The 14221-nt window shown below is 43.0% G+C and overlaps 1 protein-coding gene across 1 annotated transcript; it reads left to right on the plus strand.

The window, feature by feature from the left end:
- Positions 1–1768: 1768 nt before the first annotated feature.
- KLHDC2 (kelch domain containing 2) lies at positions 1769–14197 on the plus strand. Its single transcript, XM_066388363.1, has 13 exons — positions 1769–2242; positions 5504–5583; positions 7106–7223; positions 9920–10035; positions 10130–10211; positions 10393–10476; positions 10730–10810; positions 10886–10944; positions 11350–11459; positions 11883–11955; positions 13407–13494; positions 13589–13641; positions 13885–14197. The coding sequence occupies exons 1-13, from the start codon at positions 2090–2092 to the stop codon at positions 14006–14008; spliced, it is 1221 nt and encodes a 406-aa protein (XP_066244460.1). The 5' UTR covers positions 1769–2089; the 3' UTR covers positions 14009–14197.
- The last annotated feature ends 24 nt before the right edge of the window (positions 14198–14221 follow it).

The raw sequence follows: 14221 nt of genomic DNA on the forward strand, positions 1-14221 counted from the left end.
CATCCCCAGCGCCCAGGCCATCTTTGCTCCAATGGAGCCTTGGCTGCGGGAGGGGAAGAGAGAGACAGAGAGGAAGGCGCGGCGGAGGGGTGGAGAAGCAAATGGGCGCTTCTCCTGTGTGCCCTGGCCGGGAATTGAACCCGGGTCCTCCGCACGCTAGGCCGACGCTCTACCGCTGAGCCAACCGGCCAGGGCCTCCAGCAAGAACATTTTTAAAATCACCGTTATGGACTGTGTAAGGCCAGTAGCCACGGCCACCATCAGAGCCACCTGTCCCATGCAGGCTCAGGTTTGATTCCGACAGCAGGTAATGAAACAATGGAGCCAAGAACTGGTGGGCCATTAGCTTTAATCCTAGTTTGCACCTGGCGGGCGAGAAATACACACGGTAGGAAAACACTTCCCTTTCCAGTCAGGTCTCCCACAGCCACTGACTCATCCGAGTTTCCTAGAATCAAAGGTTTCTACCTCACCAGCCTTAGTCACCTCTGTTCCTCTACTCTGCACAAACTGGCTTCTTCTTCAGCACTCCGCCATCTTGGCTGCTTCTCCTCTGCAATGCAGGAACCCAGAGAAAGCACGAGCCTCCGGTGTGCCCCATTTTATAGTGTAGAAATCAAAACCTTTAATCCAATATACAAATAAGGAAGTCTCTGATACAAAATCCCTTATCTGAGGCATAGATGGGATTCCTCATAAGAGTGCACCACCTCACATCATGCAACAGTCAAGGGTGTTGGGAAGGCTTAGTGTTGAGAAGATTTTAGTATTAAATGAGCAGGAAAAGCTTAATCTTAAAACTAAGCCTTAGGCTAGAAGGAAGGACCTTGCCTTCTTAAAGCCTGTCCCCCAATGCTAACTATAAGCGAGCAAACATATACATCATATTTGCAAACTTATTTGACCCACACCTGGCTAGAGGCTTAACAATTTTACTGATCTTTTCCAAGAACCAGCTTTTGATTTTGTTGATTTTTCTTTGTTGGTTTCCTGTTTCAACTTCATTGATACTGCTCTAATTTTTATTATTTCTTTTCTTTTGCTTACTTTGGACTTAATTTACTCTTCTTTATGTGGTTTCCTGAGATGGAAACTTAAGATGATTGAGTTTAGATCTTAATGGCATTTAATGCTATATGTATTTCCCTCTAAGCAATACTATCATCCACACCACAAATTTTGAAAAGTTGTAAATATTTGCTAGGGAAGGCATTGCAGGCAGTGAAAATTTTAGTGAGAAAAGCCTTTTGTTGTTCAAAGTATTCCTTCTAAATAGTGATTCCAGCGTGCAAATTGGGACGAGAGAATGAAGCACTCTCCCCTCACCAAACACATCCATGTTCATTAGACTTGAGGCGTCTTCTGGTCCAGCCGTACTTTACAGGAGAGGACTCCAATTTAGATTTTAATAATTCTGTCTCTGCCCTTGCCCTAATTGAAATGTGTCATATTAATATGTAAGAGAAAACCGTGTCTGCGTGTAAGAGCAGGACTCGCCCGAGGGACTGGGCAGTGGTGGGGTCTGAAATGCTTTCCGAGCAATTTTTCAAACTGTGTGCGCAGGGCAGCACTAAATCAGGATGCCTGCTGTCCGGAGGGGCGTGGCGGGTGTTCTTCTGGCCGCAGGGACAGGGCACGGCTCTTTGTTAGAGACACAGCGGCCGGGCCAGTGCACTGCGGGAGCTTGTGGGGTGGTCCGTCGGCTGCACCTACGCGGCCAATGCCGGGGCTGGACGGCCGGCCGGTCGGGCCGGAAGCAGTGGGAGGAGCGGCGCTGGGCAAGGACGCGCTTCCGGAGCCCGGCGGGCGGCCCCAGCGGAACGGGCCGGCCGGGCGTAAACAAGGCCGCCCGCAGTGTGAGCGAGCCGGGGGCGGGGCGGCCGCTCTGGGCGCAGGGACCCGCCACGCGGACCGCGCCGGCCGCCCTTCCCGCCGTGTAGCCAGGAGGCTGAGTGCTGAGTAGCCGGGCGGGCGCACGCACGGGCGGCGGGGCACGGCTTCCACGCCGTCCCCGTCCGTCCCGTTCCCCTTTGTCTTTCCGCGCCCCGCGGCCGTGGGGAGCGTCAGGGAGCAGCCGGGCGGCCTCAAGATGGCTGATGGCAACGAGGACCATCGGGCGGACGAGCAGCCGGGGCCGGCCTACGAGAGCTACGAGGCCATGGAGCTCGCTTGCCCCGCCGAGCGCAGCGGCCACGTAGCGGTCAGCGACGGGCGCCACTTGTTCGTCTGGGGCGGCTATAAGGTCAGTGCGCGTCGGCGGCTGGCGGGGCTGTCTGGCCGGACGGGGACCGCGCCCCGCGTCGCAGCTCTGCCCGCGGGGCGTTCGGGTTTTGCGTCTGGGAGTGTGCTCACGAGCCCCCGACCTGTCCCACGGCTCCTGGGCTGTTGTGTTGTCACACCGTCCTTCCCCCTCCCCCCCCCCCCCCCAGCCCAGGTGCCCGCGGCAGCCTGGGGGCTCGGTTTGACCTCGGAGCGTTATTTTGGGGGAGGGACGGCGCGTTGGGCGGTGCCTGACGACCTAGCCGTGTTTTTATTTAAAAGATTGGGGCTGTGTGTAGGGGAGGTGACGGGCTTGATGTCACTCTTACTCTTCGTCGGGCCTACCTTTGGAGCCGAGGCCTTCTGGCCACATACTGGGTGACCCAGGTGGAGGAACCCCCAGGAATCCTAGCGCGTGCCGAGCCCAGCTGTACCTGTGCAGGTGGCCTAACATTTTAGGGTGTTTTCCTTTTGGTTTTAGCTGAGAAAGGGCTGACATTTTCAGAAGAAGCCCCTGTTATGGAAATTAATGGAAAAGCCCTACCAGTAACCGAAAAATGCAGTTCCTTGACCCCTAATGATAAACAATGTAATTAGTTGGCATTTGCGTTCCTTTTCCACCTCCGCCTGGGGAATGCAACTCCGAGCGTCTGCTATTTAAACCTTGCCCACTAGTTCTGCTCGTTTGCTTTTTAGAACTTCCCAATAACACTTCGCATTATAGAATTGTCCCCTTTCATTTGGTCAGTTGGCTCTAATCGAGTCCTACCAAAAATATTCTTTTTAGTCCCTTTTGGTCTCAGAAATGATCTCTTGCTGCCATTTAGCCCACTACACCTGTGCCTTTGATGACTGTCCCAGTAGAGCCCAAGCTCTATGTGGATCAGGTGTCCCTGATTCGACTTCCCGGTGCAGTGGGACACTCCTGCTTATTAGCAGGGCTGGCAGCCTCTTCAAGACTACTCTTGAGGTGGCTATGAGGATGCTACTGTTAAATGCCACCTGAGGAAAGACACAACCGACACACAAATTATTTGCAATAATCACACAGGCAATTTATTACTCACAAATCCTTTTGGCGTGCCTGGGTACAGCTTAAGGGGCCCCCGTTGGCGTGCTCCTCTCAGCTGGCTTTGGTCAGAGCTCAGAGTGGCCTGGAGACAGTCCACATCAACGTTGGAGTCTGGGCGACTACTGCAGCAGGGGCCCCTCAGCTTTAGTATCCTTTCTGGCCAACGCCTTCTAACCGGTGTCAATCTACAGGATTATCACCTCAAACCACTTTTTTGGGAGTTCCTTGCAGGGATCCCCCTTTATGTCAATCTGAAATGTTTACATTAAATCACAAGATGTTCTTATTTTTATTAATTTACAAAGTTAATGTAAAAAACACCAAGCCACTTCTTATCTATGTATAAAACTTCACACACATACTAACTGGGCTCTGCTTGTAAGTCAGAGTCTGTTAATCACATTACAGAGTTATGGCACTAAGCCATTATATTAATTCCTATCCAATTGGCATAACTTTACTTAATTTGAATAATTATTTTTAATATCCTTTTAATTACTTTTATATATCTTCCATACTTTTATATTTCTATATATTTAATTACTATAACCTTATATTACTACAACAATGACTTGCTTTATGACTCTGGCAGTAAATTTCAGCTTGTGGTCCAGTTAACCTGAGCCTAGCTGACCAGTCTCCAAAGATGGATGGAATTAGTGCTGTAGCTGTCCTGAATACTTTGGGTAGTTTAACCATGAAAGTATTCTTTTTTTTTTTTTTCTCCTGTGTGCCCTGGCCAGGAATCGAACCCAGGACTTCTGCACGCCAGGCCAACGCTCTACCACTGAGCCAACCAGCCAGGGCCGAAAGTATTCTTTTGCCACTCCTAATTAATCTTTGTTTTCCTCAGCCTCCAATGAACTGGTGTTTTAGAGGGCACTTGTTAAGAGGAAGGGGGTTGGTATGTGGTGATCTTTATTGAAATGTAAATAATTCCCAAGTAGAAAAAAAAACTTGATCAGTTATACTTCGGTCTAAATTACTTTATTCAAATTCTGTTATAAAAATCGGGAACATTGAGGGATTGGGACTTTTCTGTGGGGTGGGGAGAGTGGGCCTTGTCAGGGTGGAGAGGCATGATGGGTGAACCCAGTGGATGGTTCAAAACCAGGCTATCCACATTTTGGCCCAAACTCTGAGGGAGGCATAGGAAGCCCTGGAGCCTCCTACAGAGTAGTCAGCTTTCCTCCTTAGGCCAGGCTGATCTACACCGGGTCAGCCTGCTATCTTCCAGCCCTCCTTTGGGAAGAGTAGAAAGCAAAGTGTTTACATGGCTAGGGGCTTAATTCCTGTATAATACTCAAGCTTAGTAAGGCTTCAACACCCCTTCTGTGAACTCCACTTGTTTACTGTATGTTGACATTGTTACTATTTTCCCCCAAGAAAGTGGCCAGCAAGGTTCAAAGGTTGGAGAGGTCAGGCAGCAGTTGGAAGTTGCAAATTCAGGGAAAGGAGGCTGAAATCCTGGTTCCATTACTTGCTAACTAACCTTGGGTGAGTTACTTACCTCTTTAAGAAACCTGTGTTCTTGAAATTGAAAAACAACAAAAAACAACCTGGTGTGAGGGTTAAATAGAGCAATCCATGAGTAGCACATTCAGCTAGTTTGAGCATAAGGTACGCTCAGTCTGTTAAGAATTATTTACCTGACAGAAAATGGAGCAGAACGAGGAACTTAAAAGTTTTGCTTAAGGACTTAATATTTGCATATTTGCCGGACTACCCTTTTTGCATCTGGGTAGAAAATGAATGGGTCAAAGGAAAGAATGGCTGGAAAACTGGACAGCGCTTGGAGTGTGGGTGAGGAATTAAAGGTAGATTTTTAGTTAGTCTGCTCACCCCAGGGCACTGGTATATTCTCTCCTGAGGTCCTGCACTGGCATCTTGTGCATGGTCTGTCCAGCATCAGTGGCCTGGGAAATTTCCCAGTGATTGCTAAACTTCCTGCACCATTGCTACTCTCGATCAAAAATCTGAAATTAGAGCCGTCTTTAGGAAGCATTACCTTGAGTATCTGGCATGGGGTGGGAGGACTGTGCATTTGGTGGACTTGTTGGACCTATTCTTCCTATATATGTCAGTATCTCAAATAAGATGAAAAAATGTACAGTAGTGCCTCATTGGAATACCGATTATTTTTATATTTGCAATTTTCTTTTTGGTTCTTAGAGTAACCAAGTCAGAGGATTATATGACTTTTATCTGCCTAGAGAAGAACTGTGGATCTACAATATGGAGACGGGAAGATGGTAACTGGATTTATAAGGGGGACATTCACATAATGTTGTAAACAGAAGGAAACTGTAAACTGTAAAACCCATGCTAGTGAATAAAAATATTTTAATTAAAGGTGCTAAGCTCTATGTTCTGAAAACAATGTTGTGCAGGTTTGGCCTAGCTGTTAAGCTTAGATACTTTAGTATGTCTTCAGAAGTAGCAGTAATTACTAGATGTTTTTATGACCTTTGAAGGAATTTCTATTCAGGGCTCTATAAAGTATCATACTATCATTAAAATAAAGAGGTAGAGGCTTCAGATCCTGGAATGGAAATATAATAAAAGTTCCATATATGTATATCTGAAGATGCTCTGTCTTTTGTTATATGGTATCTTGAATGAAGAAAAACTATACATTACATCTACTAGAAGTAAAGGTGGTTATTCTGTTTTAAAGAGTTCTGACAGTAAAATTTCTATGCAAGTCTGTGAAATAGTATGTTTTGTACAAAACAAATTTAACTTAAATTTGCCTTCCATCCGAACTGGAAATATTCTGAAAGGATCTCCTGTTAAGGCTCCCAACAGTGGTACTCAGTGTGTGTCTGTTCCATATCCTTAAAAGGCAGGGAGGCCACGTGTGAGGATGTATGAAGTGATCTTCCCCCACGGTTTGCATTGTGAGAACTTAGTGCTTTACATATAGTACTCATTTTAAGTATCAGAACTGGAATAGTACTCCCCTTTGATTTAAGAGTTAAACTAAAAAGAAGTTAACAATTATTTGTATACATAGTTAATCAGTGTTTTCTGAACTGTTTGCCAGTCTTTTTCTAGAGAATTGGAAATTTATAATAATATTCCTTTAATATGGAATTCTACCTATCTTTAAAGTTTGCCTCATAATTAAAAAAAAATAAGCCTACTAAAATTTAAAACCTTAAAGTGATATTGTGAGCAGAAGACCTTGACCGACCTATTAGTATTCTGAGTCTTCTACTATTTCTTAATTAGTTTTGATTAAGCTTCATTGAGATTCAGAATGTGTTAAAACATGCAAAGCACTCAGAGGACTGCCTGGCCTATAGAAAGTACTACCTAAGTGTCCGTAGTATTAGGTAAGGTTTGAATTAGATGCATTTGAGTGGCTAAAGGAGACTGAATAAAAACACCTAAGGAATTCATCTGCCAGGACTGGGAAGTTGAAGGTTTCCTGGCCCACTCAAAAACAAAACAAAACCATCACTAATGGCCATGTAGATAAAAAGCAAACCATTTAGTTTGAAAAACAAAATGGTATGCTTCTGGAGTTAGTGTGACACTGAGGCTTTTAGAAGCTCTCTTTCTGCCTCTGGGCAGGCCCTGCTGCCTGGCCTGCAGAGTGAATAGGAAAGAGCTTGTTCTTTGAATTAATTTTAGAGTAAAGGGAGACGCTAGATGTGATTTAGTCAGCCCATTCATTTTTCCCCCCTTTATTGTGGGAATAGAAGAAAAATAAACATATTTTTACATGTCCCTTTTGGGAGGCTTATTTACATTGCTTTTCCCCCTCAGGAAAAAAATTAACACTGAAGGTGATGTTCCTCCTTCTATGTCAGGAAGCTGTGCCGTGTGTGTAGACAGGGTGCTGTACATGTTTGGAGGACACCACTCGAGAGGCAATACAAACAAGGTTAGTGTTTCTAAGGAGTGTGTTCAAGGCAGTTTTATTCCTTTTCAGACCACTTTAAAATTCTAAGCTTAGCCCAGTTATTCGTGTCCCAGTTAAAATTATGTGCACTTGGTTTTGCTATGAACATGCATTTTAGTATTTGGTCTACCAGTATTCACTTAGGCCAGGGGTCGGGAACCTATGGCTCACGAGCCAGATGTGGCTCTTTTGATGGTTGCATCTGGCTCACAGACAAATCTTTAATTAAAAAAATGTTAAAAATATAAAACATTCTCATGTATTACAATTCATTCATTTCCTACCATTCATGTTCATGGTTGCGGGTAGCAGAGCCAATCACAGCTGTCCTCCGGGACAACACCAAATTTTTATTGGATAATGCATAACGTACAAGGGTCGTTGTATGGCTCTCATGGAATTACATTTTAAAATATGTGGCGTTCATGGCTTTCTCAGAAAGGTTCCTGACCCCTGACTTAGGCCTTTAATGAAATCAACTTTGGTTGATAACCTCTGTGCAGTAACTTTCTACTTTGTTTTTCTCTGTGTTCTTTGCAGCTGCCTGTTCTTTTAGAAACCGGGAGTGATAGATGAGTAACAGTAAGTTAGATGAAAACGAGGGAATCATGGGGGCAGGTAAAAACTAGCAGGCCACCCCTCAGAAAGCCATAAGGATAAATGAACACTGACAGGATTTTATATACTAACATTCCTCTGGTCTGGCACCATGAGGTCCTGTTGTTCAAACTTTGTTGATGATTTTTCCAAATAGGAAAAGAATACCAGTTCTCTCAGGCCAGAAAGACAGATGAAGTCAGTCAGAAAGGTGCACGTGATAGAGGTAGACTTATAAATTCATTTATTTGGCTACTTAGTGGACACCTTACATGCTTAGCACTTGGTTGGACACTGGAGACAGAGGGAAGAATACGGTCTGCGGCCTCCTGGAGCTCACATTCTAGAAGGGACACATAATAAGTAAATGATTTCAGTAGCACATGGTACAGAGGTACGCAGAGGCTGGCTCATAGGAATAGCTCAGTAAATACTTCTGAATCTGAAAAGGAATCCTTGACATTGTGTTAGTAGGATGGAAGAACAGAAAAAGGAAAGTCTTCACCCAAGAGGTGATGCTTGAATTGAATAACCCCATTTGAAGGAGTAGCCAAGATATAGATATCAAGATGCAGAAGTATTTATATAATCTGACCAGGTGGTGGCGCAGTGGCTAGAGTATCGATCTGGGACACGGAGGACCCAGGTTCAAAACCCCAAGCTTGCCGGCTTGAGCGCAGGTTCACCAGCTTGAGTCCAGGGTTACCAGATTCAGCACAGGATCATAAACATGACCCCATGGTCACTGGGTTGAGGCCAAAGTTACTGGTTTGAGCCAGGGGTCACTGGCTCCGTTAGAGTCCCCTAGTTAAGGCACATATGAGAAAGCAATCAATGAACAATGCTGCAACTACGAGTTGATGCTTCTCTTCTCTCTCCCTTCCTGTCTGTGCCTCTCTTGCTTAAAAAAAAAATAAATAAAGGAAATGCCAAGTGGTCCACCATAGATGTCACATATGGCTGAGATGGTTTCAAACTGCGTCATTAGGAACCGGAGGACACTTGTGGGAGGACTATAATGGTGTCAGATGGCTGGCTCCAGACTGCTCCTTCCACCATCTTAACATTTTTGTTTTTAAATGTTAGGCTTTTACTTACAGTTTTGTTTGAAGAAAGGGCCTGTGCCTAAGAGATTCTGAGGCAGGGCTGTAGGCTGCAGTCGAGCCATGTATGTATTTCTCAGGGCCAAGGGAGAGGGAAACAGTTTTGACACAACATGAGGAAACTTGGGGGAGAGAGAAGCTGTGGCTCTCAGGAGTGGTCAGAGGAATGGTAGTTGTTAATATGTCAAGTGGACAGGGTTGAGTATTTTAAGTTTGATCACAAGGAAGTTTAGGAGTCTTAAATATAATACATTTATAGTGGTCAGATTTATCCAAGCACCTGGATGTGGGCCATTAAAGATAGATACTTAATCTTTTAGATTTGTCCTTAGCTCCTAGAGTTAAGTAGATTTAAGACATATTTGTGAGCATGGGATCATAGACATGACACCACAGTTGCTGGTTTGAGCACAAAGATTGCTGGCTTAAGCCCAAGGTTGCTGGCTTGAGGAAGGTCTCACTTGTTTTACTGTAGCCCCCTGGTCAAGGCACATATGAGAAAGCAATCAATGAACAACTAAGGTGCGGCAACGAAGAATTGATGCTTCTCATCTCTCCCTCTCTCGCGTGTGAGAAAAAGACATTTGTCCAATTGAATTTGGGAGTAAAATTGATTATTTTTTTTTGTTGTAATACCATTATCCTAATGTACATAAGTTGGATCAGTAGAATTCTAAGTGCCTATCTAAGGCATCATGTAAACCAATACATTTCTATTTCTTCACCAACAAAGTGTGGCTATGGGGAAAAAATTAGCTCAACTAAATAGGATGTTTAATGACTTAGGAAATTTATTTTCTGGCACAAGTTCCTTATCTAGACTCAGTAACAGTTCTACAGATGGGCAGCCAGTCTACAGTCATAATTTTAGTAGTACTGAATTAGATGACATTATTATTATAAATCACAGCAAAATTAAATGTCAGGGTTGAATTTCTTCCACACAACCAAATCTAACTGAAGCCATTGCTCTGACAGTTCTACATGCTGGACTTAAGGTCTACAGACAGAGTGTTACAGTGGGAAAGAATTGATTGCCAAGGGATTCCTCCATCGTCAAAGGACAAACTTGGTGTCTGGGTATATAAAAACAGGTGAGTGAGTAGCACTACAGGTTTGGGTTTTTATGTGGAAAGTGTTTTGCCATTCAAGTATCTTATCTAAAAAAAATTTTTTTTAATGAAATAGGTTAATATTTTTTGGAGGGTATGGATATTTACCTGAAGATAAAGTATTGGGAACTTTTGAATTTGATGAAACATCTTTTTGGGTAAGTGAAGTTTCATGTTTGAATATGGCCTTCTTAGTATGTTGAAACAATACATTTTATTTAGTAGTAGTTTTGTTCATTTAGCTTTGTGATTGAAGTCAGACCAAGGCTATATAATTTTGCAGACATTATTTGTAAAGGAATTATAAAGTAACTCAGACACTGTTACTATTTTTTGTAGAATTCAAGTCATCCAAGAGGATGGAATGATCACGTACATATTTTAGACACTGAGACATTTATCTGGAGCCAGCCCATCACTACTGTGAGTTACAGAAGAATTGGGGATATTAAAGCAAGACTCCTTAGAGAGGGGAAGTAGAGAGGGAGGTGCCATTCAAGATCTGTCGCCAATAACCTTTGTAACCCTAGAAATTATAAGGATTAACTGAATAATACATTAAAGCACATAGCATAGCACCTGAGACATTAGCCATTATTATATGAGTAAGGATTTTTATGTAGTGAAGTGTGAAGACACTGGTGTTTATAAAAGTTCACTTATATGACCTTACTAGGGTAAAGCCCCTTCACCTCGTGCTGCCCATGCCTGTGCCACTGTCGGAAACAAAGGCTTTGTGTTTGGAGGCAGATATCGAGTGAGTATGTAAACAATTTCAATGACTTGCTCTGAATTATTCAAAATGTTAACTACTTAATTTTCTTTTTTTTAGGATGCTAGAATGAATGATCTTCACTACCTTAATCTGGAAACATGGGAATGGAATGAATTGTAGGTATCACATTAGATAATTATTTAGAAAATTAAAAAAAAATTTTCAATGGCTTTTTCCCTTATTCTCCTATTAGCATATAATGTACGTCCTTAAATTTTCTGTAACTGTGAATTTAAATAAACACGATCATTAGATCCTTAATGGAGGGATTTTACTTTTCTATTTCAAGTTCCCGTTAACTGTGTGCCTGGCACATAGTATGTGCTCAATGTTTGTTGAAAAGAAAGGTCTAAAGTTGACCTTCAAAGAAAATAGCTCATTCTAAAGCATGTAGTTAATACCAAAAAACCTTTTAAAATTTAAAGTCTCTTTTTTCTTTAATTCCATATAAAATTTAAAAGAAAACTTTAATATTTCTCTGCTTTTAGATGTTGATATTGTAACTCAGCTATTACTTTCAGAGTCCCACAAGGCATATGCCCAGTTGGCCGATCTTGGCACTCACTAACACCAGTTTCTTCAGATCATCTCTTTCTCTTTGGAGGATTTACCACTGATAAACAGCCACTAAGTAAGTCCTTAACAATATGATAAGAAACCGTTATATATCATTCATAAATGTGTGTGTGTGTATATATATATATTTTTTTTTTACTTTTTGGAAAAAAATTGTCTATTTTAGATGTATTGGGGCTATAGGGGTTAGTTGGAAGGTTTGCTATTAATTCTGATCTTCTAACATGTCCCTATTAATTGTTTTTATGCTGTGACATGTATCCATTCTGTAAAGAAATAGCCAGGAACACCACAAGGCCCCGCTGAAGGGCTGTAGTGTGCCAAAGGCATACTTGGTTACTTGCAGAAGAAAAAGCAAATTTAGTTTCTGTAACTGCTCACACTTCAATTACCTTTCTTGCTAGAGCTGTGCCAGTGAAATATCAGTGTGGCACTGACAGAATAACATACCTCACGGCTCTTTCCTTGTGTCCATCAGGTGATGCCTGGACGTACTGTGTCAGTAAAAATGAGTGGATACAGTTTAATCACCCCTATCCTGACAAGCCAAGGTATGGACTATTTAAAAAGGTAACTCTTACAGTACACTAAAGAGGTCCATAAGGGTGTACAAGATAGAGTGATTGAGGAAATCTGACTGCATTAAATCCATCATTCTTCTAATAAATACCCTAGCATTCACTAAGGCTTAACATCAAACCTTTTGAAAGGAACAAAACAAACAGTGAGTATCAGATGCTATCTTTCCCATCATTTCTGTATGAAAAATAGGGCTGTATTTTGATCTTTACTTATTCTTTATTATAAAATGACTGATATAGTTACATATATAATCCAGTTCTTTACCCAGGTGAGTTGAACTGCGTCTAGGTTTGTCATTAAAAAAAAAAAAGATAAAGGAACTAGAAAGAAATTTCAAAAACCTTACAGAATGTATATGGGGAAAAAAATCAAGAACTAAATAAGAATAAGCAGTCAAACCACCAAAAAGGAAGAGCCTATTAAATAGTTATTTTTGCCCTGGCCGGTTGGCTCAGTGGTAGAGCGTCAGCCTGGCGTGCAGAGGTCCCGGGTTCGATTCCCGGCCAGGGCACACAGGAGAGGCGCCCATCTGCCTCCCCACCCCTCCCCCTCTCCTTCCTCTCTGTTTCTCTCTTCCCTTCCCGCAGCGAGGCTCCATTGGAGCAAAGATGGCCCGGGCGCTGGGGATGGCTCCTTGGCCTCTGCCTCAGGCGCTAGAGTGGCTCTGGTCGTGGCAGAGCGATGCCCCGGAGGGGCAGAGCAACGCCCCCTGGTGGGCAGAGTGTCGCTCCCTGGTGGGCGTGCCGGGTGGATCCTGGTCGGGCGCATGCGGGAGTCTGTCTGTCTGTCTCTCCCCGTTTCCAGCTTCAGAAAAATACAAAAAAAAAAAAAAAAGTTATATTTGTTGTTAATCTCAAAAAGAACTGTTAAGAAGATTGGAAAGGAAATGATAGTCAAAATAGGTGTACATAGCACACTTAGCAATGTCAGCCTGCGTTTTTCCCTGAGCCTCTAACCTAAGTGCAGTTGCCCACTGAGACTGCACTCGGCACAACTCTCTCTGGGATGCCCGGGCCGTCATAGATGGGCCATGTCCTGGGCACGCTGTGTCTAGGGCAGACGCAGCATCCCTTCAGGTTTGTGTGAGGCCAGCTGGCCTGCCAATGAAGAGGAAGGAGAGGCCACATCCCACTTGTCGCCCACAAGGTTTTATTGCTAACAAAGGCCAAGAGAACAGTTTGTTCAGCTCACGGCCTTCACCATATATTAGGTCTGGACCAGAGAGAATGCCAACATCCAGATAAAGTAGACACTAATTTTTTTAGCATTGGTTCCTTTTCCTTAAGATAATTGTTTCTCACCTTGGAAGTTTTGGTCTGAACTAAAGACTCTGGTCCTCACCAGCTGTGTTCTGTAGTAGTGTGAATGATCAGTTTGGTGCTTGGGTGACTTCACACTAAGGCTTTTGTTTTGAACGTAGATTATGGCATACAGCCTGTGCGAGTGATGAAGGAGAAGTCATTGTTTTTGGTGGCTGTGCTAATAACCTCCTTGTCCATCACAGAGCTGTAAGTATACACCTGATGTTAAAGGACGCTTAATGATATTGCTGAAACTTACTTGTGAAGTACTTTTTAATGAGTTCATCTTACCCATTTTCAGGCACACAGTAATGAAGTGCTCATATTCTCAGTTCAACCAAAATCTCTTGTAAGGTAAGTAACTTTTCACTTGGTGCTTAGAGTATTTAAAATTGTATTTCTTAACACTTGAAAATAGTGCTCCTGAAAAACTGGGTTTATGGATAATTCAAGGGCACTCACAAACCTTCATTGATACACCTAACCAGTTCCTATGAAAATCTTTAAAGAAAATGGTCTGTTTTAATAATTCTTCAAGTGTGTATCCTTCTAAACAGGAAAGTGAAATTATTTTTCTCTCTCCTTGTTCACTTTCAGGCTAAGCTTAGAAGCAGTCATTTGCTTTAAAGAAATGTTAGCCAACTCGTGGAACTGCCTTCCAAAACACTTACTTCACAGTGTTAATCAGAGGTTTGGTAGTAACAACACCTCCGGATCATAAGGCTCCATAGGTAACACCTCTGATCACCCTGCTTGGACAGTGAGTCTGTGAACACCAGAGGTGGCATCGTTTGTATAGTTTATATGCATTGTTGTAGTTTTGCAGCTTTTGATTGTAATGTGCATGTGACTGGCCTAGAGAACCTATTTTTGTGTCTAAAGTTTACAATAAATGTATATAACACCAGAACTGTCTTCTGTTAAAACAAAGGAA

The sequence above is a fragment of the Saccopteryx leptura genome, chromosome 6, assembly GCF_036850995.1.
Source record: "Saccopteryx leptura isolate mSacLep1 chromosome 6, mSacLep1_pri_phased_curated, whole genome shotgun sequence".
Classification (NCBI taxonomy): domain Eukaryota; kingdom Metazoa; phylum Chordata; class Mammalia; order Chiroptera; family Emballonuridae; genus Saccopteryx; species Saccopteryx leptura.